General features: G+C 38.0%; 1 protein-coding gene across 4 annotated transcripts in view; it reads left to right on the plus strand.

The window, feature by feature from the left end:
* The window catches only part of APLF (aprataxin and PNKP like factor), an 80,848-nt gene that overhangs the window by 23,129 nt on the left and 30,610 nt on the right, over positions 1 to 27,109 (plus strand). The window contains exons 1-4 of one of the 4 annotated variants that reach the window (XM_036435570.2): positions 4,054 to 4,305; positions 14,370 to 14,441; positions 23,769 to 23,941; positions 26,899 to 27,046. In XM_036435570.2, coding sequence (XP_036291463.1) covers positions 4,210 to 4,305; positions 14,370 to 14,441; positions 23,769 to 23,941; positions 26,899 to 27,046 — 489 coding nt within the window. In that variant the 5' untranslated portion in view covers positions 4,054 to 4,209. Of the gene's footprint in view, positions 1 to 4,053; positions 4,306 to 14,369; positions 14,442 to 23,768; positions 23,942 to 26,898; positions 27,047 to 27,109 lie in introns of those variants that run through there. The other 3 variants (XM_036435567.2, XM_045580840.1, XM_036435569.2) reach the window with 3 other exon arrangements.

Raw genomic sequence — 27,109 nt, forward strand, 5'->3', positions numbered from 1 at the left:
TTTAATTAGCCACTTTGTTTTGGAGACAAGTTTCAAAAAACTTTATGGCCACATGAGCATAAAGGTTTATAAAACAGTCTTGGTAGTAAAACAATTTTGATAACAAGGATGTTTATGTCTTTACAGTGGCAGGAAAACCCATATATAACTGAGCCGAGTGAAATTTAATTTCCTGTGCTCTTTGCTTTAGTGGAGTCATCAGTGAACCCAAGGTCTTTGTTTACTTTACTTTGCTAGGTTGGAATTATGTTTAATGATCCATACAAATTAAAAGCTTTTACAGCAGGATGAATCTCCAGGGAATTATCCTGGATAAAAGCAGTCAATCCCAAAGGTTACATATTATATTTTATTTACCTAACATTATTTGTAATGACAAAATTATAAAATTAGAGGACAATCTAGATTAGTGGTTGCAGGGGTCAGAGAAAGAGGGAAGGAAGCAGGAGGGATTTTGTGGTGATGGAAGTGTTTGTATCTCTACCTTATCAGTGTCAATATCTGATTGTGATAGTGTACTCTAGTTTTACAAGATGTTACTGCTTTGGAAAAGTGAGTAAATGCTATGAGAGATCTTTCTGTATTGTATATTTCAGTCACATGGGATCTACAACTATCTTAAAATTTTTAATTACGAAAATGTTTTATAATATAGCATCTGAAGCAACAGAGTACCTTTAGGTGAAACTATTTGCTTTATGGTTTTTCTTTTATGAAAGATGATTAGTTATTATTCTCTTAAATGAAAACTACTGGTTTGTTTGTCTTTAAAATATATATATATGTTTTTAATTTAAATTCTTTATTGTTGAAAGTATTTATGTATCATTCCCCCCACCCTCCCCATTGACCTCTCCCTGGCTGCTCCCACCCCCCCAGCACATGCCATTGCCCCCTGGTGTCTGTGTCCATTGGTTATGCTTATCTTTATCCATACAAGTCCTTTGGTTGATCATTACCTGCCTCCTCCCACCCCCAACTCCCACCTTTCCATCTGAGGTTTGATGCTCTGTTTGATGCTTCTATGTCTCTGGATCTACTTTTGTTCATCAGTTAAAATATATTTTTATTGGTTTCAGAGAGGAAAGGAGAGGGAGAGAGAAATAGAAACATCAGTGATGAGAGAGAATCATTGATCAGCTGCCTCCTGCATGGCCCACACTAGGGATCGAGCTCACAACCTGGGCAAGTGCCCTGACTAGGAATCAAACCATGACCTCTTAGTTCATAAGTTGATGCTCAACCACCGAGCCACGCCAGCCAGGCAAAACTACTGTTTTTGATTTAAAAAATTTCTTATTCTGTTTTCATAGCAGGAATTAGATGACATTCCTTTTTGATCTATTTTCCTCCAGGGAAATAGGTCAGCCTTCTCTGCCCTTCCGTGTTCCCAAGTCCTCGAGTTTCCTAGTCCCCACGTCCCTGTGATCCAGTGCAGTAAACAATGATTGCTGCACACTCCTCTAGGCTCCTCAGCTTTACAGTGCTTGTGCTCCTTTCTCTTTCAGCCAGCCTTCCCATGGTTTTGGGTGATAGACATCCTGTATATTAGTTTTAGTTTTGAAATTATTGTGTGGAGGCAGACCAGTTGTTTACCTTCATCGCCATCTTGGTTTCCTCCCAGATTACCTTTATTCATTATTTTAACTTATAATTACATTTATATACAAAACACTTTCAATATAGTAATTGTTGGTAGAAGTAATGGTAAAAGATTAGTTTTCTGTTTACTTATTTTTAACATTTTATTTCATTTATTTAGGTGACATTTGTCAATAAATTATATATTTTATTGACAAATGTCAGGGGTACAATTCTATAATATATCATCTGTATATTGTATTGTGAGTTCACCACCACAATCATTAATTACATGCTATACCTAAATGAATAATAAACATTATAGTTTAGTCACTGGTGCTTGATAGCCTCAGTGATTATTATCCCTGGTTCATAATTAATTGTGCAAATAGGATAGCTTCAAGAGGCCATTTCTAAAACACTCATCATGGAATTGAATATTTGAGGTTTTGTGTCACTGTAATCCTGACCTCAATTTCTTATCCATCTCAGATAGTATTTGTGTCCAATGTGAGCACCTACTCGTTAGGTACAAGTTGCTAAACAATTCTTATATAAACTAAAAATATACATCAGGTTTATGATTAAGTTACAAATTGTAGGTGAAGACCTTAATGACAAGGCATCAGTTCCCACAGACAATGAATATTCAGGAACTTAACAGAATTAAAGCCCACATATTTTTAAAGGTACTTTCAGTAAATAGTTGGAATATAATAAAGGTTTTTTTTTCCTAACTGAAAAATAAAGTCCAGTTTCAGCTAATTTACCTGAGGTGTATGGTGTAGGCTTCCAAAATCAGTTGAAAGAATGAGCTATTTTTGCATATAAAGGCAGCTTATACTTAACATCAGTTTATTTTATTTGGCACTTCCTTCTATAATAGAGAGTAATGGTGTTAGAGGAGGGGTTTAAGGTACAGCTTAATACTTCTTTTAAATTTGCTCATGACAATTCCCCTTGCTAGCTGAGCTACTCACCTATATGTTTCTGGACTTACCAAGGCCACAGTTGCTCCCGTCCAATTGGTTGTTTATGATCCTAAGTAACTATGGTGGTGAGAATTTTAAGGTCTGTATTCATGCATCAGAGGACTTCCTCTTAAAGCTTTGAGAAAGTAAAAAAAACACAGTTTTATGAGTCATCCCCAAGTTTTTGCCATGCAACCGCCTCCCCCCCCCCCCCACACACACACCCTCATCATCAATACAAAGCAAAGCCAAAAACAATCTCCTATTAGGAGATCGTTACTTTTTTTTTTTTTTTTTTTTTTTTTTACAGAGAGGAAGGGAAAGAGATAGAAAGCTAGAAACATCAATGAGAAACATCGACCAGCTGCCTCCTGCACACCCCCTAACGGGGATGTGCCCGCAACCAATGTACATGAATCAAACCTGGGACCTTTCAGTCCGCAGAGGGACGCTCTATCCACTGAGCCAAACCGGTTTCAGCGTGATCATTATTATTAGTTACTACTTCCAGGATCTCACTGGGGAAGAAAAAGCGCCTTCTCTTTAGTTACTGCACAAGGGGCAGAAGAAGGCTTTTGAATTCAAGTGTGTGTGTGGGGTGGGGGGGAGTGGGAGAGGGAAGGGTACCTTGGTGAGGTTCCTAAAATCCCACCAGACATCTTTCTTCTAAGTCCAGTTTTGCCTGGATGCCTGGAAAACTGTCCCCTTTCTGCCTCTTCTTTAAGAACCAACCTGTGGAATCGCTTCTGGAGTTAGGGAAGGGCTCGCCCCCTTTCAGGTGTCACTCTGAGGGAGATGGATCTGGAGACAGGACGGACCTTGCCGTGGGCGCCTCCAGCTCTCCGGGAGCCCCCGCCCTGTCCAGACCCCGCAAGTCGGAGGGAATGACCCCGAGTCCCATGTAAGCCATCCTTCTTGCCTGCCCCACACACATCTGAGCCACCATTCTTGCATGCCCCACGCAGGCTGCAGCTGACAACTCAGAGAACACAGCTGACAATAACAACTCTGAGCACCTGCTGTCACTTCAGCTCTGCTCCTCAGAGAGGAGGCAGCCCTGGCGCCAGGGCCGCGCCCCGATACAGCAGGTCAAAGGCCTGCTGGAAGGGAAGGGATGAGCTTACCTGTTGGACGGTGCCTGCTTCTCTGGCGATTCGAATCCTCTGCCCACTGAGCCCCATTCCCGAGCCCCCCTGGCCTCGCCCACTCTTGCTGACTCTGATTTCGAGTTGATGTAGAGAGGAGCGCGCCTTACCTTTTGGGATTGGTAGTTTTACTAGGGCACCATCGGCGGGGCCAGGCAGGAGAAAGACGGCGCTGCGGACTACAAGGTCCGGCGTCCTCCTGGCCAGGTGTACGGTGGGAGGGGGAAGAGGACTCACCCGCTTTAAAACCGCGTGTGTCCAGGCGAGGCGGGATTCTCAATTGCGCGGGAATCCTGGATTACGTCATTGGTCTGACCAGAGAGACAGTGCTAGGAAGGAGATGCCAGCGCCCCAGAGCCCCAGCTGCGGGAGAATTGGACTTTGCCCTGGCCAATTCCAGCTCCCACCCCGCCCTGTGTTTTTCCGGGGCGGTCCAGGCTCCGCGCTGTTCCTGGAAGGCGGAAAGGGCTGCGGGGACCGTGTCCTTGGGGAGGGGCCTGGTCCTCGCTGCCATGTCCGGGGGCTTTGAGCTGCAGCCGCGGGACGGCGGCCCCCGGGTGGCCCTGGCGCCCGGGGAGACGGTGATCGGCCGCGGGCCGCTGCTGGGAGTAAGTGTGGCGAGGGCGCGGCCTGACCCAGAGCCCCGCCGCGAACCTTCTGGCTTGTGAGGCCTTTCCCGGCCCTGATCCATGCCGGCCGGCCACGTCTGGATTTTAAAAGTTCGGGGGCAGCACGTTTCTCACTCAACCTGAATCAACTCAAACACGTTTCCCTTTTGTTGCCTTTAAAAAGCACGGACTTGTGTTCTCATCATGATAATCTCATCCGGTGGTAGGCAAACTGTGGCCCTGGGACCAAGTCCAGCCTGTTTTGGAATGGGCCTGTGTTCTAAGAATGGTCCTTAAGTTTTAACGTGGAAAATGTAAACAATCTGGATCTGTTAGCCTTTCGGAGAATAATTGCAACAAGGACTCTGGCTATTGCCTCTTGGCTTGACAAACCACAATATTTGCACTGGTATCTGGCTCTTTAAGGAAAATAAAAAAGTTTGCCAAGTCCTGAATTTATCTTTTAAGTTGTTGGCCTGTTTTGTGTGAGTGATGGCAACACTTTTATCGTGATAGTCTTTCAGTAGCTAACCCTTATGGGGTGTGTAGTGGTCCAGGCATACCAAGTTCTTTAATCCTTTAAAACCCATTATCCTTATTATCCTTATTGTTCAGATGAGAAGATTGATTTGTAGATCGGTTATTTAAAGGTCACAGGTAAGGTTTTGGACACAAAGTGGCACTAAGCTGTTTAATCGCCACCCTCTTTGGGATGTTGAAGAATTAGAAAAGTGGTTTGTTGCATTCTGAAACTTTGTAGCTCTCCTTCTTAATATGCGCTAGTACACGCATATTTTCTTAAGAGTCAACACTTCTGTTTTAGTGCCCACTTTGTGCAACACATTTTGCAGACTAGGGCTGTGGGGCATACACATATGAGACATGTGTTGATGCTGTCCAGTATTTTCTTGGACGGTGGAGACAAACCTGTGTCAGTGAGCTAATGCCAGGGAGTAATGAGTATGGACTGTTATCCTGGTTAACCCCCAGTGTCTAAATAGAGCTTTTGGTATTATCCTCAGAACCTTCCTCCAAGCAGGAAAAGTTGTGAGTAGGAAGTCAGTCCTAAAGGTGTGTGTGTGTGTGTGTGTGTGTGTGTGTGCATGTATGTGCATGTATGTAGTAAGGCTAAGTAAGAAAGTTGAAATTCACCTGTTGTTTATTTTATTTTTTTTAACCTGGCAAGTAATCACTTAAATGTTTAAATAACATTGATACTTTTTGCCACAATTCATTAAGGTGTACAAACATTTGAAGGAACTAACTGCCAGGGAGGTTTGTCCTCTACCTCCCCTTTTCTCTTCTCTTCCTTCTTTCCTATATCTATCACTCCCTCTATTCTTTTCTTTCTCCCTCTTCCCCTCTCTCTCTCTTTATATCTAAGTTAGGAACTTAGCAGAGTATGTGCTTCATCTAGATCTTTTGACTCTTGACTAATGAGTTTTGATTTGCTTAACAAATTATATCCCCAACACTAAGTTCTTTGGATCTAGTTAAAAGATGGATGAATTTTAGGGATATATTTTATAAATAAGTAAGTTGCACCCTTTCTTCATTTGTAGTTTGATCATTTGTATTATAGGTTTGTTATTGTGATATGAGCCTATTTGGCTTCTGTTTTTGAAAATGGTAAGGAGTAGAAAGTCATTTATCTGGTCTGGATTTTGCTTTTCCTTTTCAAAGCAAAATCCAGGGATGAGATTTTATTGCCAAATTTGACAGGCATTAGAAGTGCTTATGAACAATATTCTACATGCATTGAAGGGAAAGCGTGAAGAACTAATTGATAGATTAAATAGAGAAGGTAGACTGGAGACCGGGATGGCAGGACACAGGCTTTATTGGAGGGAAGGGTACCCCTGCTGGCTGCTTCTATGGAGAGGAGGGGAAGAGAGTGAGCCAGGGGCTTACAAGCACCTTTTAGGACAGAGGGCGGGGCTTAGGGCACTCAGCACATGCTGATTGATTAGGGACCTAGGGACTTAGGAATGGGGGCTTAGGGTATTTGGCAGGTGATTGGTGGTTCAGAGCTTAGGAATGTCTGGCTGCAGGTGGGGTTTACATCTGTCCATCAACTGAAGGAAGGGAGGATATATCACTAGTAAGTCATCTGTGGTTTTTAAAATTTTGGAGCTGACTGACACATGTATTTCTTCTCTGTAGAGGTTAAAACTCAACATGAGGGTTGCTTTTTCAAATAGTAGTCATCCCAATAAGATGGGGTTTGTTTTTGCCCTTTTTTTTTTTTTTTGGTGGTGGTGGTGGGGGTAGTATGAGAGAGTAAATCTTTGTTTTAACTCGAAAAAATCAGGGTGTTGATTGGAAATTCACATCTATTTGAAATGATCTATAATAATAAAAGTGTAATATAGTAATTAGGCCAGACAGCCAGCGCCCTTGCAGATGTCATTCTGTAAGGGGCGATCAGGCAGGCAGTCAAGTGGTTAGGGGTCTGCATTCCTGGGTTGCGAGAGGGATGTCTGACTGCCCCTGGGGATCAGGCCTAAACAGGCAGTCAGACATCCCCCAAGGGGTCCAGGATTGCAAGAGGGTGCAGGCCAGGCTGAGGGACCTTCTCCTCCCGCACGAATTTCATGCACTGGGCTCCTAGTATTGGATAATTGGATAAGTGCTGACTAGACTTGTGGGATAATCATTACAACAATGATCCCATTTAACTTTTTACAGACATTACTTTTATAGCATTTATTAGTTGTTTTTTTTAAGTCTTTGTTTTGTGAAGCAGTTTTAGGCAGAATTGAGTTGAAAGTACAGAGTCCCATCTACCTCTGCTCCCCCTCAGCCCTACTTCTCAGCCTCCCCCCCATCAACATCCTGTACCACAGTGGTATGTTCTATGAACTTATATTGTCATGTCATTATTGCCCAAAGGCCATAGTTTACAGTAGGGTTCAGTCTTTATGTACATTCTACGTGTAAAGACATGTATCCACCATTGTAGTACCACCCAGAATAGCTTTTCTGTCTGGAAAATCCTCTGAACTCTGTCTATTCATCCTTCCTTTCCCTCCCAGTCCCTGGCAACTACTGAACTTTTCACTGTCTCTATAGTCCTACCTTTTGCAGAATATCATATCATTGGAACCATGCAGTATGCATATGTAGACTTTTCAGATTGGCTTCTTTACTTAGTAATATGTACTTAAGGTTCCATAGTTTTTCATGGCTTTTTAATGGTGAGTCATATTCCACTGTCTGGATTTTCTACAGTTTATCCATTTACCTACTGAAGGACATCTTGGTTACGTCCAAGTTTGACAGTTATGACTAAGGCTGTTTTAAACATTTATGCACAGGACTATATAGTCAGAATGTATTTAGTTTTTCTTTTTTTTTTAAATATATTTTTATTGATTTTTTACAGAGAGGAAGGGAGAGATAGAGAGAGCTAGAAACGTCGATGAGAGAAACACCGACCAGCTGCCTCTTGCAAACCCCCCACCGGGGATGTGCCCGCAACCAACGTACATGCCCCTGACCGGAATCGAACCTGAGACCTTCCAGTCCACAGACCGACGCTCTACCACTGAGCCAAACCGGTTTCAGCTGTATTTAGTTTTGTAAGAAGCTGCCAACTGTCTTCCAAAGTGGCTGTACCGTTTTGCATTTTACCAGCAATGAATGAGAGTTCCCATCCCAAATCTTCATCAGAGTTTGGTATTGTCAGTGTTTTGGCTTTGAGCCTTCTTAGGTGTGTAGTGAATTACTTTTCTTATGTATATAAAAATTATCATCTGCCACTTTTTTCATATGTCTTCATACTTCTGTACGAGCTCCTTTCTCAGTAGGTAGTATCTGGATATCTGTGTTTTTTAAAAAGCTTTGAAGATGATACTGTTATGGAACCAGCGTTCAACACCACTTCTAGACACACTATGAGGGATGGTTGGCACCTATTCTGTTGAACTGAACTAAAGGTCTGCTGAACTGAACTAAATAAGTAACAATTAATAAACTTTAATTTACCAAAATCTCAAATGAGGATTTAAATGCAGTTTTGCCCTCCTAAGCTTTGCTGTCCCTGTCATAATATATTGATGATAAAGATGATGTTCTCACACTTGTATAGCATTCACTCTGTAAGCTGCATTGCAAGTCAAACAGGTTAGGTGAGTTGAAATTTCAACAGCAGCAAGTCAGCACAGTTCCATCTTATTGGCTAACAATTCAGCAACCTTAAATTAGGAGATCAGAAAGTTTTGGATTTTACTTTTAAAAATCTACATGATCCACATTTCATCAGTATTGTTGATTAAATAGGTATTTGGGAGATAGTCTAATAACTTTACCATTTACCCTGTTATTCTTATGGAAAAGTATATTCACAAATTTCAAAAAATCACTTCACCTCCAGTATACTAATAACCTGTGTAAGCTTATTTGTAAATTAGAGTCTGCCTAGAGAACTTATGGCCAATATCAGGTATATTTTCTCAAAGTTGTCCTTTTTAAAAAGTATAATATATATATATATATATATATATATGTGTATGTGTATATATATATATATATATATATACACACACACACACATACTTTGCTATTGATATCTGAGAGGAAGGGAGAGGGAGAGATAGAAATATCAGTTATGGGCTACCACCTGCACATCCCCTGCTGGGGATTGTGCCTGCAACTGGCATGTGCCCTGACTGCGAATAAAATCAGGAACTCCTGGTTCTTAGGTGGATCCTCAACCACTGAGCCACACGGATAGGGTCAAAGTTGTCTTTTCTTAATATCAGAAATTGGACTTGGGTAAATTCCAAGTGAAATAATAAACATCTATTAACTTTTGCTCTTATGAGGAATAAGATAAACTAATGTGATGTTATGGTAGAGTCTCAGCATTGGTCATTGAACTTTGGAGTGTATGTTGGACCTGATACTGGGAAGCTCTCTAGATAAGAAAACTTTATGGCTTAAAGACTGCTTTATGTAGCCAGCATGTTCAATTCAGGTCTTAATTTTAGATTTTATTGACTTTACACATACAAAGACACACACACACACACACACACACACACTGGTTTTAATCAGGTATGATAAGGCCAACTGATCAGGAGATGATTGTCACTGAAAACACCATTTATTACTCACAGTTCCCAAGGCAAAGAGAGGCACACCATGCAGGGACACACTAGGGAACCCTAGGTCAGTGGAAGGCAGAAGGTGGAGAGAGCTAGGGAAACTGGAGTGGAAAGCCTTTGCTATGGCTTTCTCCTGAATGAATGGGCAAGGCAAGGAAGCAGGTTTAGGATGGACTAGTTTGAATAATTTTATTGAGCTGAGGTCTATTGGGGCTGCTCTTAGTTGTCTGATGCCTAGGCCTGTGGTGATTAGGGCAGTGTAAGAGCCAGGTAAGGCCATGGGATTGGGGGAAAGGTTTGGGTTGGTTTGCTTGCATGTGAAATGTGCCCTTACAGGCGAGTCATTCATTCATTATCTCTAAGAATCCCATAACCCTGGGAGGGGCAGTTCTTCCTTGTCAGCAACGCCCTAGGTATCAAAGCAGAAGATACAGAAGTTAGAAAATGTGGTTAAAATAGTCTCTCTTATATCCTTTGTTTCTTGGCCAACCATCACTACAAAGAATTATAGACATTTGGACATTTTTAACTGGGCACATGCAGGAGGCAGCCAATTGATGTGTCTCTCTCACATCAATGTTTCTCTCTCCCTGTCTCTGCCCCTCCATAACACTGTCTAAAAGTCAATGAAAAAATATTCTTGGGTAAGGATTAACAACAACAACAACACACATATATATGTAATCTGTAACCTAGACCTGTTCTGTCTTTCATAGCACTGCTTTAGGAGTTCAGGCCAGTCATTTCATAGAATGCCCACAAGCTTGATTTGAATGATTCTTTCCCCATAGTTAGACTCAGGTTAAGCATCTGGGAAAGAGTATTCCATAGGTGATGTGAACTGAGAGTAGCATGTCACTGCCCTCTCTTTTTTCTTTTTCTCCCAGTTGTCACCTGTCCGTTGCAGCATATGTCCTGAAGCTTGGTCTTCTGCATTTGATGTCTCTTTCCCCTCTTACATGTACATTAAAGTTTGTGGTAATCTCTGCTTCCTAGTACTTTAGATGTGTGATCGAGTTGGTTTTATTAATCTTAGATTTGAGGGAGGTATGTGGTATGATTAGGATTTTTAAATGGCTACAGTTATTCTATATGAAACTGGAATTCCTTGATTTTAACTATTTTTATGGCTAAGATACAAAAATGTCTGACTTTCAAATGAAGTTTTCATTTAAACCTGATGACTCCTATAATCAATAAGCAAACTTGGGGTGAGCCTTCAGTACCTTTTGAAGGATATTATGTCATTTGTCCCTACTCTCAATAGCTTCTAGCCAGCATATTCTTTTTGAATCCTGGGGCTTCTTTGCTTTTCTATAGCCTTTCTCTTTCCACTTGCAGACCAACATTAGTCATTTCTCCCATCCACACCCCATTGTCAATGCATTGCTTACTAAACCCTGCCCACTTTATTCTCTACTGTGAATGGAGAATTGAGAATCTATTTATTTTGCTTTTAAATATATGTATTTTTTTATTTCAGAGAGGGAGAGGGATAGAAACATTGAGAATCCTGGACCAGCTGCCTCCTGCACACCCTCTACTGAGGATTGAGGCCGCAACCCAGGCATGTGCCCTGACAGGGAATTGAACCACAACCTCCCGATTCATAGGTTGACGCTCAACCGCTGAGTCGCAGAGGCCTGCCAGCCCGGCTCTGCTTTCTTAACTTGTTTTTATGTAGAGGCTGCACATAGTATGTACGTCCTGTCCCTTGTAATTTTAGTAAATATTTAGGCTTCAGCTATTCACACTGGTTTGGGCCTTATCGAGAATTGAGAATTTAGATAATGCATCTTGTTACACTTGGGTATGACCATTAGAATAAACCAAGTGAGAGCCTGAGGCCTCTTGGAGCTTTATTTAGAGCTTAAATTTTCTCAGAATGTCTGCTTGCTGGTTAAATAGCCCTTCTGCTTTATTTCCAGTTTTGTTCATATATTCTAGTAAATAATCTGAAAAATTATGTTTTACCTAATGATAATGAGGGCAGCACAGTGTTAGAGCAAAGGTGTCTCTAGAACCAGATTCTGTGGGTTTAAATCCTAGTTCCACTGCTCACTGGCTACATAAATTTACTTAATTGCTTAATCTCTCTGTACTGCCATTCCTCATATATAAAGGTGAAGATAATAGTATCTTTTTCACAGATTTTGTGAAGATTAAAAAGTATAATACATGATATGTATAGTGTTCTTGGTCTTGATACATTATTGCTGTTACAGTTAATATATTAATAACAATGTGTGGATATTCATTCTGCACAAGGAGCAGTGACCAACTGTTAAAGTAAGCAGGACCTAAGACATTTAGGATAATTTATTTGTGACCTACCTTCCACCTACCACCCACACTTCTCACCCCATCCTGAAATTAAAATAAATTTAAATGATAATTTATTAGATCTTTGAGCTTTCCATTGAGAAAACATAGTATTTTTAAATCTTACTCATTTGTTAGAGGTATGGTTTAAAAGGGACAATTATAATTAAATACCTGAGGGATGTTAATTTCAAAGACATTAAAGCACTTTTTTTGTTTTTTATAGAGATGCACATCTAGCAATGAAATTACATTGTGTGGAGTCATGTGACCACTAGAGGTCATGTTATACTTTTATATTACTTAAAAATCTTTCTTGCTGGTATGTCTGTCAGTGAAGCCTACTTCAGACAGATAGGAAGAGTTCATTATTGCTTCCTGCAAAAATACAGCTTGGAAAAAAAGAAACCCAAGCTGGACAGTTACACATCATTATGTATCATGGTTTTATGTTTGACAGTTTATTATTCTACTATTTGTGCAGTGGGCGGAGAGGTGGGGGGGTCCCCCCTCAGTCCAGCCTGTAACCTCTCACATTCCAGGACCATTCAGGAGATGTCTGACTGCCAGTTTAGGTCTGATCCTGCAGGGATCCCTGTGGATCGGGCCTAAACTGGCAGTTGGACATTCCTCTCGTAATCCAGGACCGCTGGCTCCTAACTGCTTGACTGCCTGCCTGATTGCCCCTAACCACTGACCTGCCTGCCTGATCACCCCTAACTGCCTCTGCCTGCCTGATTGCCCTTAACCCCTCATCTGCCTGCCTGATCGACCCTAACCACTCTGTCTGCCTGCCTGATCGCTCCTAACCACCTCTGCCTGCCTGCCTCATTGCTCCTAACCACCTCTGCCTGCCTGTCTCATTGCTCCACTCGCCTGCCTGCCTGCCTGATCACCTCTAAGCACTTCCTGGGGCCAGCTGGGGCAAGGGCCATGGTTATTCTGATCATTCTGCCATTTCGGTTGCTGGGCTTTTATTATATAGGATAGAATTGGTTAGCAAATTGACTTGTATTATTGAACTTAACAATGAGATCTTAGTATTTGAGTTAGAAATAGAAACTTCTTACTCTCAGCCACAGAATAATTTGCATTTATTGAAATGATGTTTGAATGATTACATGTAGGTGTAGAATCATATGAATATTTTTCTCACATATTTTTATTAATAACAGTAGGAATTTGGAGGATTACCTACTCAAAAATGACCTACAAAAGTTACTTTAATTCTCTGGGCTTTCAATTTCCAAATATATAAAATGTGAATAATAGCTATAACAGTATTAAGTACTGTTTATAGTTAGTCTCAACACTTAAGTGAAAGCTGTATGCAAATTATAAAGTGGGTTATTAGATAATTGCTGTTGATTTTGGCCCACTGAGGAGCATTGTTGGAAAGATTATAGGATCCTCTGAATTCCTATCTTCTCTTTTCTGGTAGAATATATTATTAGTTTATATTTACTTTTCTGAAATAACCATGGTGGCTCATAGTGGCTAATTTTAGTAGGGCTGCCTTTAAGATACTTAGTTCAATGAAGGCCTGGGGAGAGGGTGGGAGTGAGGAGGAGGGAAAACAATGGAGGAAAAAGGGGACATCTGCAATATTTTCAACAATAAAAAAGATACTTTATTTTAGAAAATATTCTAAATATTAACTTGCAGCTGTGTGGAAAATTTATAGATGTGGAGTTCATTCTGCTGTGATGCTTGATGTTACTACTTTTTAGTTACAGTCTTAAGTGTGGAACTGCTCTCTGGCTTTAAAAATGGGTACTGATTCCTGGTAGTTCCACATTTTGATAGGTCTTGCAGAGCTAATGGATTTAATTGAATTTAGGTATTACTGAAGTCTGCTTTTACCTATAATTTTGGTTGTGATGTGGGTAGTAACCAGAAGATGGACTAAGTAATTTTCCTAAATTGATGCTTGAAATGTTGTCATATGAATCAGCCAGAAATTACAAAGGTAATCTGAACTATTGTTGTTATAGCCATGCAATTTTAGCATTTGAAGTGCAAACAGTTTTTAAACGTTTGTATGCAGAAATGATTGTGAGCATAAGTAGAGCACTATTGCCTCAAACACAGAAAGCAAATATACAGTATATATTAGATAATAGTCTCTTCTTCACTGTAAATATTTGATTGTCTCTGCTTCCTCTCCTACCTTCCTGTTGTCTTAAGTAGTTAGTGCTGTTGGCTCCAGAGCTCAAACGCAGGTGGGTCTGCCTGACTCTAAAGCCTGTAGTCCTAACTTTTATACTTACTAGACTGCTGCTTTTAAAAGCTGTTAGTCATCATAACCTACACTGTATTTACTGTATTTGAAATGTTTTCTAATAAAAATATATTGAATAGATTTTTTCTAATTTTATGAATATTATTGATAAGAATCCCCACTAAATGTCTGCCTTGAATGGAAACTATCATGTAGGTTTTGGAATCTGTTAGATTGCAAGCTTAAGTCTCTGCTCAGCCATTTATTTTTCTCTGAATTGGGGCAGGTTTTTTAATCTCTGAGTTGTTTTGTTTTTTTTTGTTCAACGAGGACAATCATGGTTTGTTGTTGTTGTTATTGTTGTTCTTTGGGGATGTGGCTGTATTTGAAATTTTTATTTTTTCCCACTGTAGATTACAGACAAAAGAGTGTCCAGAAGACATGCGATTCTTGAGGTGGTGGGTGGTCGGCTTCGAATCAAACCGGTAAATACGTTAATGATACATTTTAATGTTTTGTCTCTCACCTTTTTCCCATCTTCATATCAGAAGGGCTTATTTTTTAAGTTATGGAAGTAGGAAATTAATGTCAAAACATATCCTTTTTATTGCCAGAAGATAATTGGGAGATAAAGATCAAACTATTTACATTCTTTCCTATAGGGCAGTGTTACATTTACACAGGATTTTAATGAAAGATGACTACCAATTCACGTGTACATGATTATTTTGTTCATGACGGGGTATTACAAATAAGATCCTATAAAAAGCTCATAACTAAAGGGGGTAGGGTAGTGACCAAAGTCACTTTAAGTGTTATAGAGTTATATTTTAATAGATTTCTATATCTCTCTGTGTAGAGTTGAATATTTCTAAAATTTAGACCTTATTCAACTTTAGGATTTTAAAAATAATTGTAATTTGAAAGTTCCTGTTAAGGGCTAGAATTTTAATTACTTGCTTTTAGTTTAAGCACTGATATGTTGTAGGGAAAGCAGGTTCTGAGAATATACTATGTGATCATTCCTTTTCATTTGCAGACTCTATTGTATAGGAGAATAAAATATGTGTATGAGGGTACATTTATTTTAGACTTGATGCTGGGGTGTTAAAATTATTAATATGGAATGAATTTCATTAATTTATAACATTTAAAAATCTACATGTACATCTTAATATGTATAACTTCCTGTGTTTTTTTTTTATTAATTCTTTCTTTTATACAGATAGTACTTTTATTATCCTATGTTGAACTATTCCCAAATTTGAGAAGTATCCTTTTAATTCTAGATTGGGAAAATTTTTGAATACCGATGAATTCACACCACCTCAACCTTAAATAAATACTTTTAAAGAAAGTTTATATCTCATTCTACATTTTCTTAGTGTCTTGAAAAGTGCTAATATCTGTAGTCAGCATTCTGGGGGTGGGAGCTGACCTTTATCTACCATCAGTTTTTGTCTTTGAGTCCAATGATCTTTCTCTTCATAGTGAAACTTCCTAGACCTTAAGCTTGTTGAATATAGGAACACTAACTTAGCTTTCTATCTCTAGTATCTAGCATAATGCCTAATGCATAATAGATAGCTAATATTTATTCAGTTCATGAGTATATGCTGCAGTGAGAACTATATGTGGCATTTCTAGGAGTGGGAATATCATGGATTTTCATAAAAGTACTAGAGGCCCGGTGTATAAGATTCATGCACTGGGGGCCCAGCCTGCGCCCTCTCACAGTCCAGGACCCCTCAGGGGACATCCACAGAAGGACCCTTAGTGCTGCTGCAGAGGCAGGAGAAGCTTCCACAACGGTGACCCCGGCTTCTGGCTGAGTGGTGCTCCCCCTGTAGGAGCACACTGACCACTAAGGGGCAGCTCCTGCATTGAGTGTCAGCCCTTTCATGGTCAGTGCGCATCACTTATTCACCTCATTCTCATTACTTTAAAGATCTTTAAAACTTGTATTAACAAAGTCAGTTTTTAAAAAGAACAAAAAAAGGTCAGTTTTAGAATTTCTGTATATTTCTCTAAATTGCACCTTGTAGTGCAGCTGCAATAAGTAGATGAATAAATAAATAAATCTATTTCAAGGGAATAGGTATTTTATTGAAACTATTGTATATAAGAAAAGGCTAATATGCTTCTCCTGCCTCTGCAGCAGCACTAAGAATGGCAGAACGACCATTCACTAGGATGCACAATGACCACCAACGCAGGAGCTGCCAGCTAATCTCTCAGTCCCTTCCCTCAGTCCCTTCCCTGATCACCGGCTGGGGAATGGGGAGCTGGGGGTGGGTGGCAGCAGATGCAGGCAGCACCAGGGCCCTGATCGCCCCACTGGTCACTCCACACACAGAGGGCAAACAGTGGCAGCAGGGGTCAGGGCTGGCAGCCAGGGAAGATCAGCCCTGATTGCAGGCCAGGCCTAGGGATCCTACCTGGGCACGAATTTTGTGTACCAAGCCTCTAGTCCTATATAATAAAGGCTAATATGCAAATCAATTGAATGGTTACATAGCTATGTAAAAATTGTATGATGTATTTTTTATTTTTATTTATTTTATTTTTTAAAAATATATTTTATTGATTTTTTTACAGAGAGGAAGAGAAAGGGATAGAGAGTTAGAAACATCGATGAGAGAGAATCATCGATCAGCTGCCTCTTGCACACCCCCTACTGGGGATGTGCCCGCAACCAAGGCACATGCCCTTGACCAGAGTCGAACCCGGGACCTTTCAGTCCGCAGGCCAATGCTCTGTCCACTGAGCCAAAGCAGTATCAGCATGTATGATGTATTTTTGTCTTCATTTGGTTATTGATCCTCAAAAAATACATCTTTGGGTGATTGTGTTTTTTCTATTGCACAATAAAATTCTTGAATTGTGATTGTTTTTCTTCCCATAAAATTATGAGTGTACTTGTAAAATAGTATACAATACTGCAATAGCTTTTCCGCAACTTTTGTAAAAGAGAATGCTTTAAAAAAAAATAACAACACTGAAAATGAGAGGAACCTCTTTTTTTGGGTACAAATCAATCTTTCTTTAATACTATTTGATGATAACTCCAAGAGTAAGCTATAGAAAATTGACTACATTTTAGTTCCATTTATTCAGGGATAATGTATCTTTTGTACCACTTATACAATAATAGCATCTATTTAAGCTCACCTTTATATCGATAATCCCAGGGATATGTTAAAAGGCACACAGCAATGATATGATTCTGATATGGGCAGTTCATATCTTTCATTCACTTGGGCTTCTGTTTGCCTTCCTTGTCTGCTTGAGGAATCAAAGTTAAACTAACCTTACTGAAGGAATTTGAGAGACTTCCATCTTTTTTAGTCTTGGAAGAGTTTGAATATTCAAAAAATTCTTTAAAACTTAGGTCTGGTTTTCAGAGGGATTCGAAAGGTTTTTAATTATTAATTGTATTTTTAAAATATTATACATCAAATTCAATCATCTTTTCTTTTAAAAAAATACATATTTTTTTTACAGAGAGGAAGGAGAGGGATAAAGAGTTAGAAACATCGACGAGAAAGAAACATCGATCAGCTGCCTCCTGCACACTCTCCATTAGGCATGTGCCCACAACCAAGGCACATGTCCTTGACCAGAATTGAACCTGGGACCCTTGAGTCCGCAGGCCGATGCTCTATCCACTGAGCTAAACAGGTTAGGGCCATCTTTTTATTTTTATAGTTACTTTTTAAACAAGCTACCCCATACACACATAAACATACATTTTTTAAAAGTATGGTTTATATTCTTAAAGATAATTGTCAATTTTGGCGTAAATCTATTGGCATAAAATATTTATAATATTTTACTGTATTATTGTTCACAAGTCTTCCTTTATATGTAGTTATGTCATTGTTTTTCTCCAAATATTTTGTATGTACATGTGTATGTCTTCTCTCTTTGTGTTTATTACTGTTAGATTTTTAAAAAACGATCTTTTGAACTTCATGTGTGTCTTTTTAGTTGGAGTGTATTTAGTTTGACATTGATTTTAAAAATGTATATTGATTTAGGTATAAGTTACAGGATCAACCATTAGAGTTCTTGGAATATCACTTTTTGCTCTTAGTTCTGGGATTCCCTGTATGAATAGTTTTAGGAAAAGAAAAAGATGATTTTTCTGCTTTCTTATGGCTGAATTTGCTAAGTGCTTGATATTCAACCTCCTAAAATTTAAATAAGTGCTTCCACATAAGGAAAAAAAATACTCAAACTGAAAGTTTTCTTGACTTTGGGTTTTTGATGCATTTTTAAAAAAATGTATCTTTATTTTTGAAAGTATTACAGATCTCTCCCCATTTCCCTCCTTTGACCCTTATATCCCTCCACTCAGTCCCCAGCCAAATGTAATTAATTTCCTCTTAAAAGTATTTTACGTTTTCTACTCTTAGAATTTTACACCTTGTATTTAATATCTTAGCCTTTGTAAACTTAAGACTATACCATTATCTAATGTTTAGAGATTCATCTGAATTTCTAAAATATTCATGAATAAGAACATGATCATATCTTATAAGAGGCAAACCTCACTGAATGAATGTTCACTGCTCTAGAAGAAGCTAATCTACATTGCTGCTTTGACTCTTGTCCCTTCTGCTACCCAACATTCCTAACTCTGGTGACCATGGCATACCCAAGGAAGGAGGGCTTCCCTCAAAAGGAGTGATTTTCAAGGAGTAATAGGGAGTGATTCTAAGCCCGGCAGTGTGCACAAGCTCAGAACCTGGTGGCTTGTCATGCCTTGTTGCACTCAAAATCTCTGGGCAGAGAGCCACTTTGGGAGGGCTGACTGCTAGCATAATGAAAGGTTTCTAAACATTAAGTTTAAATTAGAACTTGATTTTGAAAAATGAAACATTCACAACTCTTTTTAGGAATATGGGGCATCACTGCATTGCCATTCTTATGTAGTTTTGTGCATGTTTTGCAAAATAAAATAATTGCCTACCTAATTTGTATAGCCTGTGTTTTAAAATTTTACCTCTATTCCTGATCTCCAATTTTTATTTTACTGCTTGCTTTTAACACAGATTTAAAGAAAATACAAATGTTTTCAATTGCAGGTTTACCAATAGATCTGATGGCCAAATCCTCATGAAATTAAATTGCCAGGACTAGGTAGATTATATTCATTCTAAATTTCAACATTGTCTTTTTCCCCCCCTTAAATAAAATTTGGGCATATAGGTAACAATGCTTAGTGTTTTCCAATAACACAGTTTTGGTTGCATTGCTTCCTGTTCTATATTAGTATCTCCCCAACCCCAAACTTTGTTAAACATACTGTTTGGACAGTTCAGGTTTTTTTCTTTACAAGTTGAGCTAAATAGTTTCTAGGTTTCTTTCCCCAAATTCCATGGTTCTGTGGTTAGTTTAAAAGTATAATGTTATGATAATTGATGAAGTTATACATAGTGAGAAAGTTACTTGGGGGGTTTTGAAAGCCAATAAGCTTATATGCCTAGCTGCTTGCTATTGGGGGCTTTTTAGAAGATGAAAGTGATTATTGTTTAAAAATTTATCTTATAGAGAATGGAATTGAAATGATTTTAGTGGTGAATCTATTTAAGTGACGCAACAGGTAGCGTTTTTAGTAAATACATTAGATTTTAAGCCTCATTTCTTATAATAAACTCTTTGGAACCATTCCTGATATTATTCTCTAATGACTGGTTGTCGAAATATTGATTCTTCCTGCTATTAGAGACTTCAGTGGTAGGTACAGTTATATGCAGCCACGGACCTGACAGTCTAGTGGTGATTTATCAGATGATTATAGGCAATCTTTAAACTTACAGGGACTGATCAAACAATTCATGCAGAGAGGTCTGATGGGATAAGACATCTCAGGCTGTAGTAAATCAAAGAGCATTTTGAGTAGATAGATATCCATGATTGGATCAAAGATTCTATGTGTGAATATTTGGGCGTATGAAGGTGAGAGATGAGTTTGGAAACCACAGGTTTATGAAGAACCTTCACTGCTGTGCTGTGTTTATATTGGGGAATCATCAGAGGCTTTCACAGAGAAATCTACAAGAATAACGGGATGCAGTGAGGTAAATGCAGACAGGAGACTTGATGTGATGTCAGCTCAGGCTAGAAATGCGAGCAGTGGGTGTGAACTTGCACTAGGGAATGACTGTGTAAATGGCAATGAGAAGTGGATTCAAGAGATAGTTCAGAGGTTTTGACATTTGTATGGAGTGGGAGAACATTGTAATATGTTCAGGAAGTGTGGATATTTTGGTGTGTTTTAATATATAACAGAAATTAAAATAGAATATATCACATTTATCCCTGAAAGATCCTATTAGGTCTAGTAATAATTAATGTCGTTTTCTAATACTTTTTAAAATCGAATTTATTTAAACAATACAACAAAATTTAATCAACAATATAGTTGCCGTTGTTTTCTACTACTTGTGCCCAACACTCATGAAGCATTTTAATCCCTCTGTTGTAAAATTCTTGTGATTTTGATGCAAAAAATTCGGTCAATGCATTTTTGAGGCATTCTTCATTATTAAATTTTTTTCCAAGAAGAAAGTTTTGCAAAGAACGAAACAAATGGTAATCGGAAGGGGCAATATCAGGAGAATATGCAGGTTGAGCGAGAACTTCCCATTCCAACTGGCACAGTTTTTCAGCAGTGATTCTTGCAGTATGCGGTCATGCGTTATCGTGGTGAAGAATTACGCCCTTCCGATTAATCAGCGCGGGTTCTTTTTCTCTTAAAGCTTGGGCTAACCTTTCCAATTGGGCACTATACACTGCACTTGTAATGGTTTGGTTAGATGGTAAAAGTTCATAATGAAGAATTCATTTAAAATTCCACCAAACACACAACATCACTTTTTTCCGCATGCAAGTCAGGTTTTGGCGTGGGCTGCGGAGCCTCATTTTTGTCCAACCATTGAGGCCGCCTTTTCAAATTAACATACAGCACCCATTGTTCATCTCCGGTAACAATTTGCTCTAAAAACGGCAAACGGTTTTGACGAGAGAGGAGCGAACTGCAAATTGTGACTCTTTGATTATGGTTGTTGTCGGTCAACTCATGAGGAACCCATTTTCCAAACTTTTGGACTTTGCCAAGTGCACGCAATTGATTGGAAATTGTTTTTTGAGAACAATTTAAAGTTGTCGCAAGCTCTTGTTGGGTACCGTATTTTTTGGACCATAAGACACACCGGATCATAAGACGCACCGATTTTTAGAGAAGGGAAATGAAGAAAAAAAGATTCTGAAACAAATAGTGTCCTAAAATATTTTATGTGCATTAAAACCCAACATCACAGTCATAAACACATGTAATAAACCCTGTAAAGTAAACAGCAGCATTTAGAACCATTTTAGAGCCGGGCAAGCACACAGAGACCACACAGAGCTGGGCAAGTAAAAAAACTTTTTTTTTTAAAGTATATGTGTAGGCTATATTTGGACCATAAGATGCAGGGACTTTCCCCCCCCCACTTCTGGGGGGAAAAAAGTGTGTCTTATGGTCCGAAAAACACGGTAATTTGAGGATTTTGCACCAAAAGAGCTTGAAGAGCTTCTTGATCAAAATTGGACACACGGCTTCGACCACTCTTGTCATCTAACGAAAAATTTCCCTCACGAAATTTCTCAAACCAACGCTGGCATTTTCTGGCGCTAACTGCATCTTGACCAAGAGCACTACAGATGATTTTTGCAGCCTCACTTGCTTTTCTTCCTAATTGGAACTCGTAAAGCATGCAGTGCCAAATATGCTCTTCATCCGCCATCTTCTTAGCCCCAGTTTTGCAATAAAAACCAAACCAAACACAAACTTTTTCAAGCAAAACTTGTTAATTTCACTTCACACGTTCTGTAGATACCACGTGTTTGAAGGTTATGTCAATACAAGTCAACGCCAAGCAAGATTTTAAACGAATGTTTAAAAACGACATTAATTATTACTAGACCCGATATTTCTATTCTGGAGAATAGGCTTTTTAAAAAATAAAAGCAACTGAAAAATAAGTTATAATGCAAGTGGCTTTCCAATATTAAGTTAATGATATTATTTGCTTCATGTTTTATCACAACATTCTAGGCTTGTTTATATTTTACTTAGTTTATATAGGCTTAACATTTTTAAAAAATGAAATATTAAGTTAATGATATTATTTGATTCATGTTTTAAAAAATGAAAGTGAGTATATTTAATAAAAATTTTAACCAAGTTTACCAATGAAAAAAAAATTGTTGTGGAGTAAAAAGAAAAGAAAAGATACATTTCTAGAATTTCAAAATACATTAAAAATAGGCCTATTATAAACTTCCTTAATTTTCCTATAGTGAATATATTTTATAATAGGAACAAAAGTTTTTACCTACTGTATTTATATTGAATTCTCATCTATTAAAATTCGGGATGAATAAAACATACCTTAACACCTTCAGATGTTTTTAATGGTTGGGATCAGAAAAGGTTTTAATGTATGAATATATAATTGTATCTCAAGATACTTTAATGAAATATAAATAGAAAAACTGGAAATGTTCAGCCCAATCCTTGGGTGGTAATTACCTGTTATATTAGAGAGGCTGTTGATGTCACTAGAAAGTCTCACTTAAATTGATGAAGCAGATGGATGGATGGATGGATGGATGGTAAGGGGAGTTGCTTTTATTCTATTAAAAACAACAACAACAAAGATCTGCATTAACGTAGATTGCTTTGTTACACAATAAAGCTTATTTATTTTAAAAACTTTATCATGTTGATAACAAAAAGGCTATTTGGCTTTTGGAAATAGCCACTTTCAGCTTGATTCTAGTTGGAATTTTTAAGGTGTCTTTCAATAGGTCTTAGTTATGAAGGGAACTTCATTATCTTTAACATAGAAGCTTTTGGTGGCAAACATAATTCAAAATAATGGATATTATAATAGTTTTGACATTAAGATATATTTACTTCTTGCAATTTGAATATGAATGATAACCTCATAGTAGGATTTTATTCAAACAAAATAAGATTCCTCCATGAGAGGCTTAAACACCCCCCACACAGCCCCCCAAAAAAAACAACAGTTATATGTTTGCTTGAGAGATAGGATCAAAATTTCCCTTCTCATAGTTTCCCTAAAAAAATACATTTTGTTGATTTTTTACAGAGAGGAAGGGAGAGAGATAGAGAGCTAGAAATGTCGATGAGAGAGAAACATCGACCAGATGCCTCTTGCACACCGCCTACTGGGGATGTGCCTGCAACCAACGTACATGCTCCTGACCAGAATCGAACCTGGGACCTTTCAGTCCGCAGACCGACGCTCTACTGAGCCAAACCGGTTTCAGCAGTTTCTAAATTTTTAATCATAGTAAAAAATTATTAAGGAAAATAAGTGGAAAAGAGGCTAGCCATTTCCAGGGGATTGGTGAATTTTGGATCTCAAAGTAAAAGGAGTAAGTTTCCATGCTGGAGAAATTTTTTTCAAGTTTCTCTTTTTAATTTTAATTTACCTCAAGCAAATTAGAGTATCTTTTAACCAGTTAATTGATAACTTTATTTTTTATTCTTAGAGAAATGGGAGGTATATTGCAGCTCTTTTTGTATGATTGGATAAGAGTTATGGTACTTATAAGTTCCAGATTTATTAGAATTTTAAGTTTCTTATACACCTAAATTATTATGATATTAATGCATCAGTTCATATCATTAATGTATCAGTTCATTATTATATTATACATTAGTTCATATTCAGTTGTATTTTTTCATAATTTTGAGTTACAATATCATTGTATTCTTTCTTTGTTAGATACACACAAGTCCATGTTTTTATCAGTCTTCTGAGAAAAGTCAGTTCTTACCATTGAAGACAAATCTATGGCACTGGTTGAACCCTGGAGATAGTTTTTCTTTGTTTGTTGACAAATACATTTTCCGTGTTTTCTCTACGTATTCTGAAACAGAATTGGAATGTACTTTAAGGTAAGATTGCCTGATTACCTGATGAAATGACATTATGTAATGATATTTATAATCTAATTCCTTAGCCATCTGCAAATGCCTCAGTAGGAACTATTCTAGTATTAAACTGTATTGGCGATATAGGAGTTACATGGTGTGTGTGTGTGTGTGTGTGTGTGTGTGTATGTGTATGTTTCTGGAAAGCATTTGACTTTGGAAATTCATGCCTCAGTAGTGATTGTTCTCATATGTGGTGTCTTTTACCATTGTGTTCAGAATGTATTTTCCATCTAATAGTAACCAGATAGTTAATTTGAAACTCACTATATTTTCTTAATCTTTTTGTTCACTTTATTTTTTTTGGTATTTTTATTTATTTTTTAAAATATATTTTTATTGATTTTACACAGAGAGGAATTGAGAGGGATAGAGAGTTAGAAACGTGTCGATGAGAGAGAAACATCGACCAGATGCCTCTTGCACACCCCCCACTGGATATGTGCACGCAACCAATATACATGCCCTTGACCAGAATTGAACCCGGGACCCCTCAGTCCGCAGGCTGACACTCTATCCACTGAGCCAAACTGATCTCGGCCTTTTTGTTCACTTTAAAGTTTTTATTTTATTATGTTTGTTGTTGAAAGAATTACAGATATCCCCCATTTTTCTTTATTAAGATTTTAATCTTTGAGTTAGACTAAAGTTGCATAACTTTTCTTTCTTATAAAAATAACAAAATATAGAATAGGGAAACTGAGGAAATGAGGTATTATAATAAACATCTGGTGTAAAATTAAATTATATAATACATAAACTGGACATATAAAAGTAGAATTATTTACTTATTTCAAAAATCAAGAAAATGTTATACATTTCTGTTTTAAGCAAACTATAGCCATTGCCTGATAACTCATTTACATTATTATATGTCACTTTTAATTTTTATGTCTATTCAAATTAGCTTGTCCCTTGGTGTGAAAGATCAGTGTTGTGCCTTCAGTCAGATTATGAACTTTTAAAATTTTTTGTATTGATAAAACTGAAAATAGAACCCACTTTAAGAGCACTCTATTCTTTTCAGGTTATTATAAGGAATATTATCTTGTGTGTTATTGCTATCAAGCCAAATGTGTTGAAAGAGGTAGTAAATATTTTAATATGTTTTGGTAATTATGTGCTTAATTTAGAGTAACCAAATTAATTGTGTTTTTATATTAAAAATTAAATGTTCTTGTATTAGTCTGCTCTTGTAAAATTTCTTTAAAGGTGTTGATTTTACTCTTAGCTTTTTTTCCATTTGTGATTTGGAGTTTTCAAATATTCGTGTGTGTGTGTATATATATATATATATATATATATATATATATATTGTATATATATATGTGTGTGTGTGTGTGTGTGTGTATAGGTAATATGCAAAGTGTCCCCTCAGGAGTTCGACCAGAAGACTGCAAGTTCAATTGCTCATTATGACGTGTGCTGACCACTAGGGGGGCAGCACAAAATGAAGGAAGGCCCTGGTCGGCAGCCGGGGAAAGAAGGCTTGGGCAGGCAGCCAGAGGACCCAATTGTCCCTGATCACCAGCCAGATCTAGGGACTCTACCTGTGCAAGAATTTCATGCACCAGGCCTCTAGTGATGATAATGATTTCTGATGTGCAGTAATGATTTTCATTTTTTTACATTACACCTCCATTTCCCCAAATTAGGCACATACAGAGTTGCAAGGAAAGCTGAAAAATGTGGTCTCCAGCTCGGTGGACAGACATTGTTACAAATGCTTACTGACCAGTGCCATTTCAACTTTGCTGTTTGTTATACCAGTAACCTCCACTTAGCCTCTGATGGTTAGTGATAAACACCTGGCCTGTGCAAGTCTAGAATCTTGTCATCTTCATTGATACTAAGGAGCCCTGGTTTTTTGGCAGCCCTCTCTACCACTAAAACTGACCTGTAGAGGCAGTTACCATTGAATTACTCAACACTGTCTCACTAGTGTGTGCCTTATTGCTTAGTGTTCTGGGTCCTTCCAGGAACATAGCCATCTGGTGGATAGTCTAGTGACTAGTCTTATGTTAGAAATCCATTTTAGCATGCCTCTTTGGGATAACATTCAATTGTCTGTGTAGTCCCACTCCTCCACCCCTGGCCCTTGGCAGCCACTGACCTGATTTCTGGCCCTGTAGCTTTACCCTTCAGAATGTCATATAAATAGCTCATTTGCCTTAGCAAAATGTCTTTGAGATGCATGCGTGCTTTGTACATACCAGCAGTATGTACAGGCCTTTTTATTTCTGAGTAGCATTTCTATTTCAATTTTCAAATTTTCAAAAAGATAAATTTACAGGATCATCTCTATGCATACATAAGTGATAATGATGCAACACTTTGGATAATCTTATCACATTTGCAGCAAGTAGGAAGTAATTGGTTCTACTAGTATATTCCACATGTGGCCATGTGTCAGAACATTTAGCTTCAGTCAGGCTGCATGTTTGGGGAGATTTTACAAGTGGCTATACTGGCTAGAACCCCAGTAACAGTTATAGGACTTTATTTTTTCTTCAAGGGCCTAACTAACTTAGCTAATATATTTGCAGTTTGCATTTTCTCTTTGGGTTCTGGGTGGTGATCTTAACTTTTATGGACTCTCTGGACAAATATTAAATAAGTAAGTAGCTCTTAAGCATTGAGAGAGATGACTAACCCCCATCTGATAAATAGCTGTGGTTTTTAGGCCCAGGATTTGGAAAGATCAATGTGTTTTATGGAGATCCTGTGGTCAGAAGACAAACAATATGCTCTAGTTTAAATATTTTATTCTATTATACTACAGTCTACTTTTATGTTCTAAGTCTGAGAAAAGTAGCATAACTCATTATTTAGATGTACTTGGGAGACTTACATTTATAATAACAAATAACAGCAGTTTTAAATTTAAATGATGAATATATGATTTTGATTTTATTTTCTAGAAATAGTCAAATGCTTGATGAAGATGATATAGTGAATGAAACACCAGAATTATCCTTGGTTAATTTGCCTGATGAGACAACTGGTGCCCCACAGCTGGAAGGAAGCACAGAAATAGCGACAACCCAGACTTCTACCACAAATAGTGTGGTGAGAAATTTAAGATCTCATCCATTTATAACCTGCCCCTTAAATTTTTTCAAGGAGAGAAAA

Source organism: Pipistrellus kuhlii, unplaced genomic scaffold, assembly GCF_014108245.1.
Source record: "Pipistrellus kuhlii isolate mPipKuh1 unplaced genomic scaffold, mPipKuh1.p scaffold_m20_p_13, whole genome shotgun sequence".
Lineage (NCBI taxonomy): Eukaryota > Metazoa > Chordata > Mammalia > Chiroptera > Vespertilionidae > Pipistrellus > Pipistrellus kuhlii.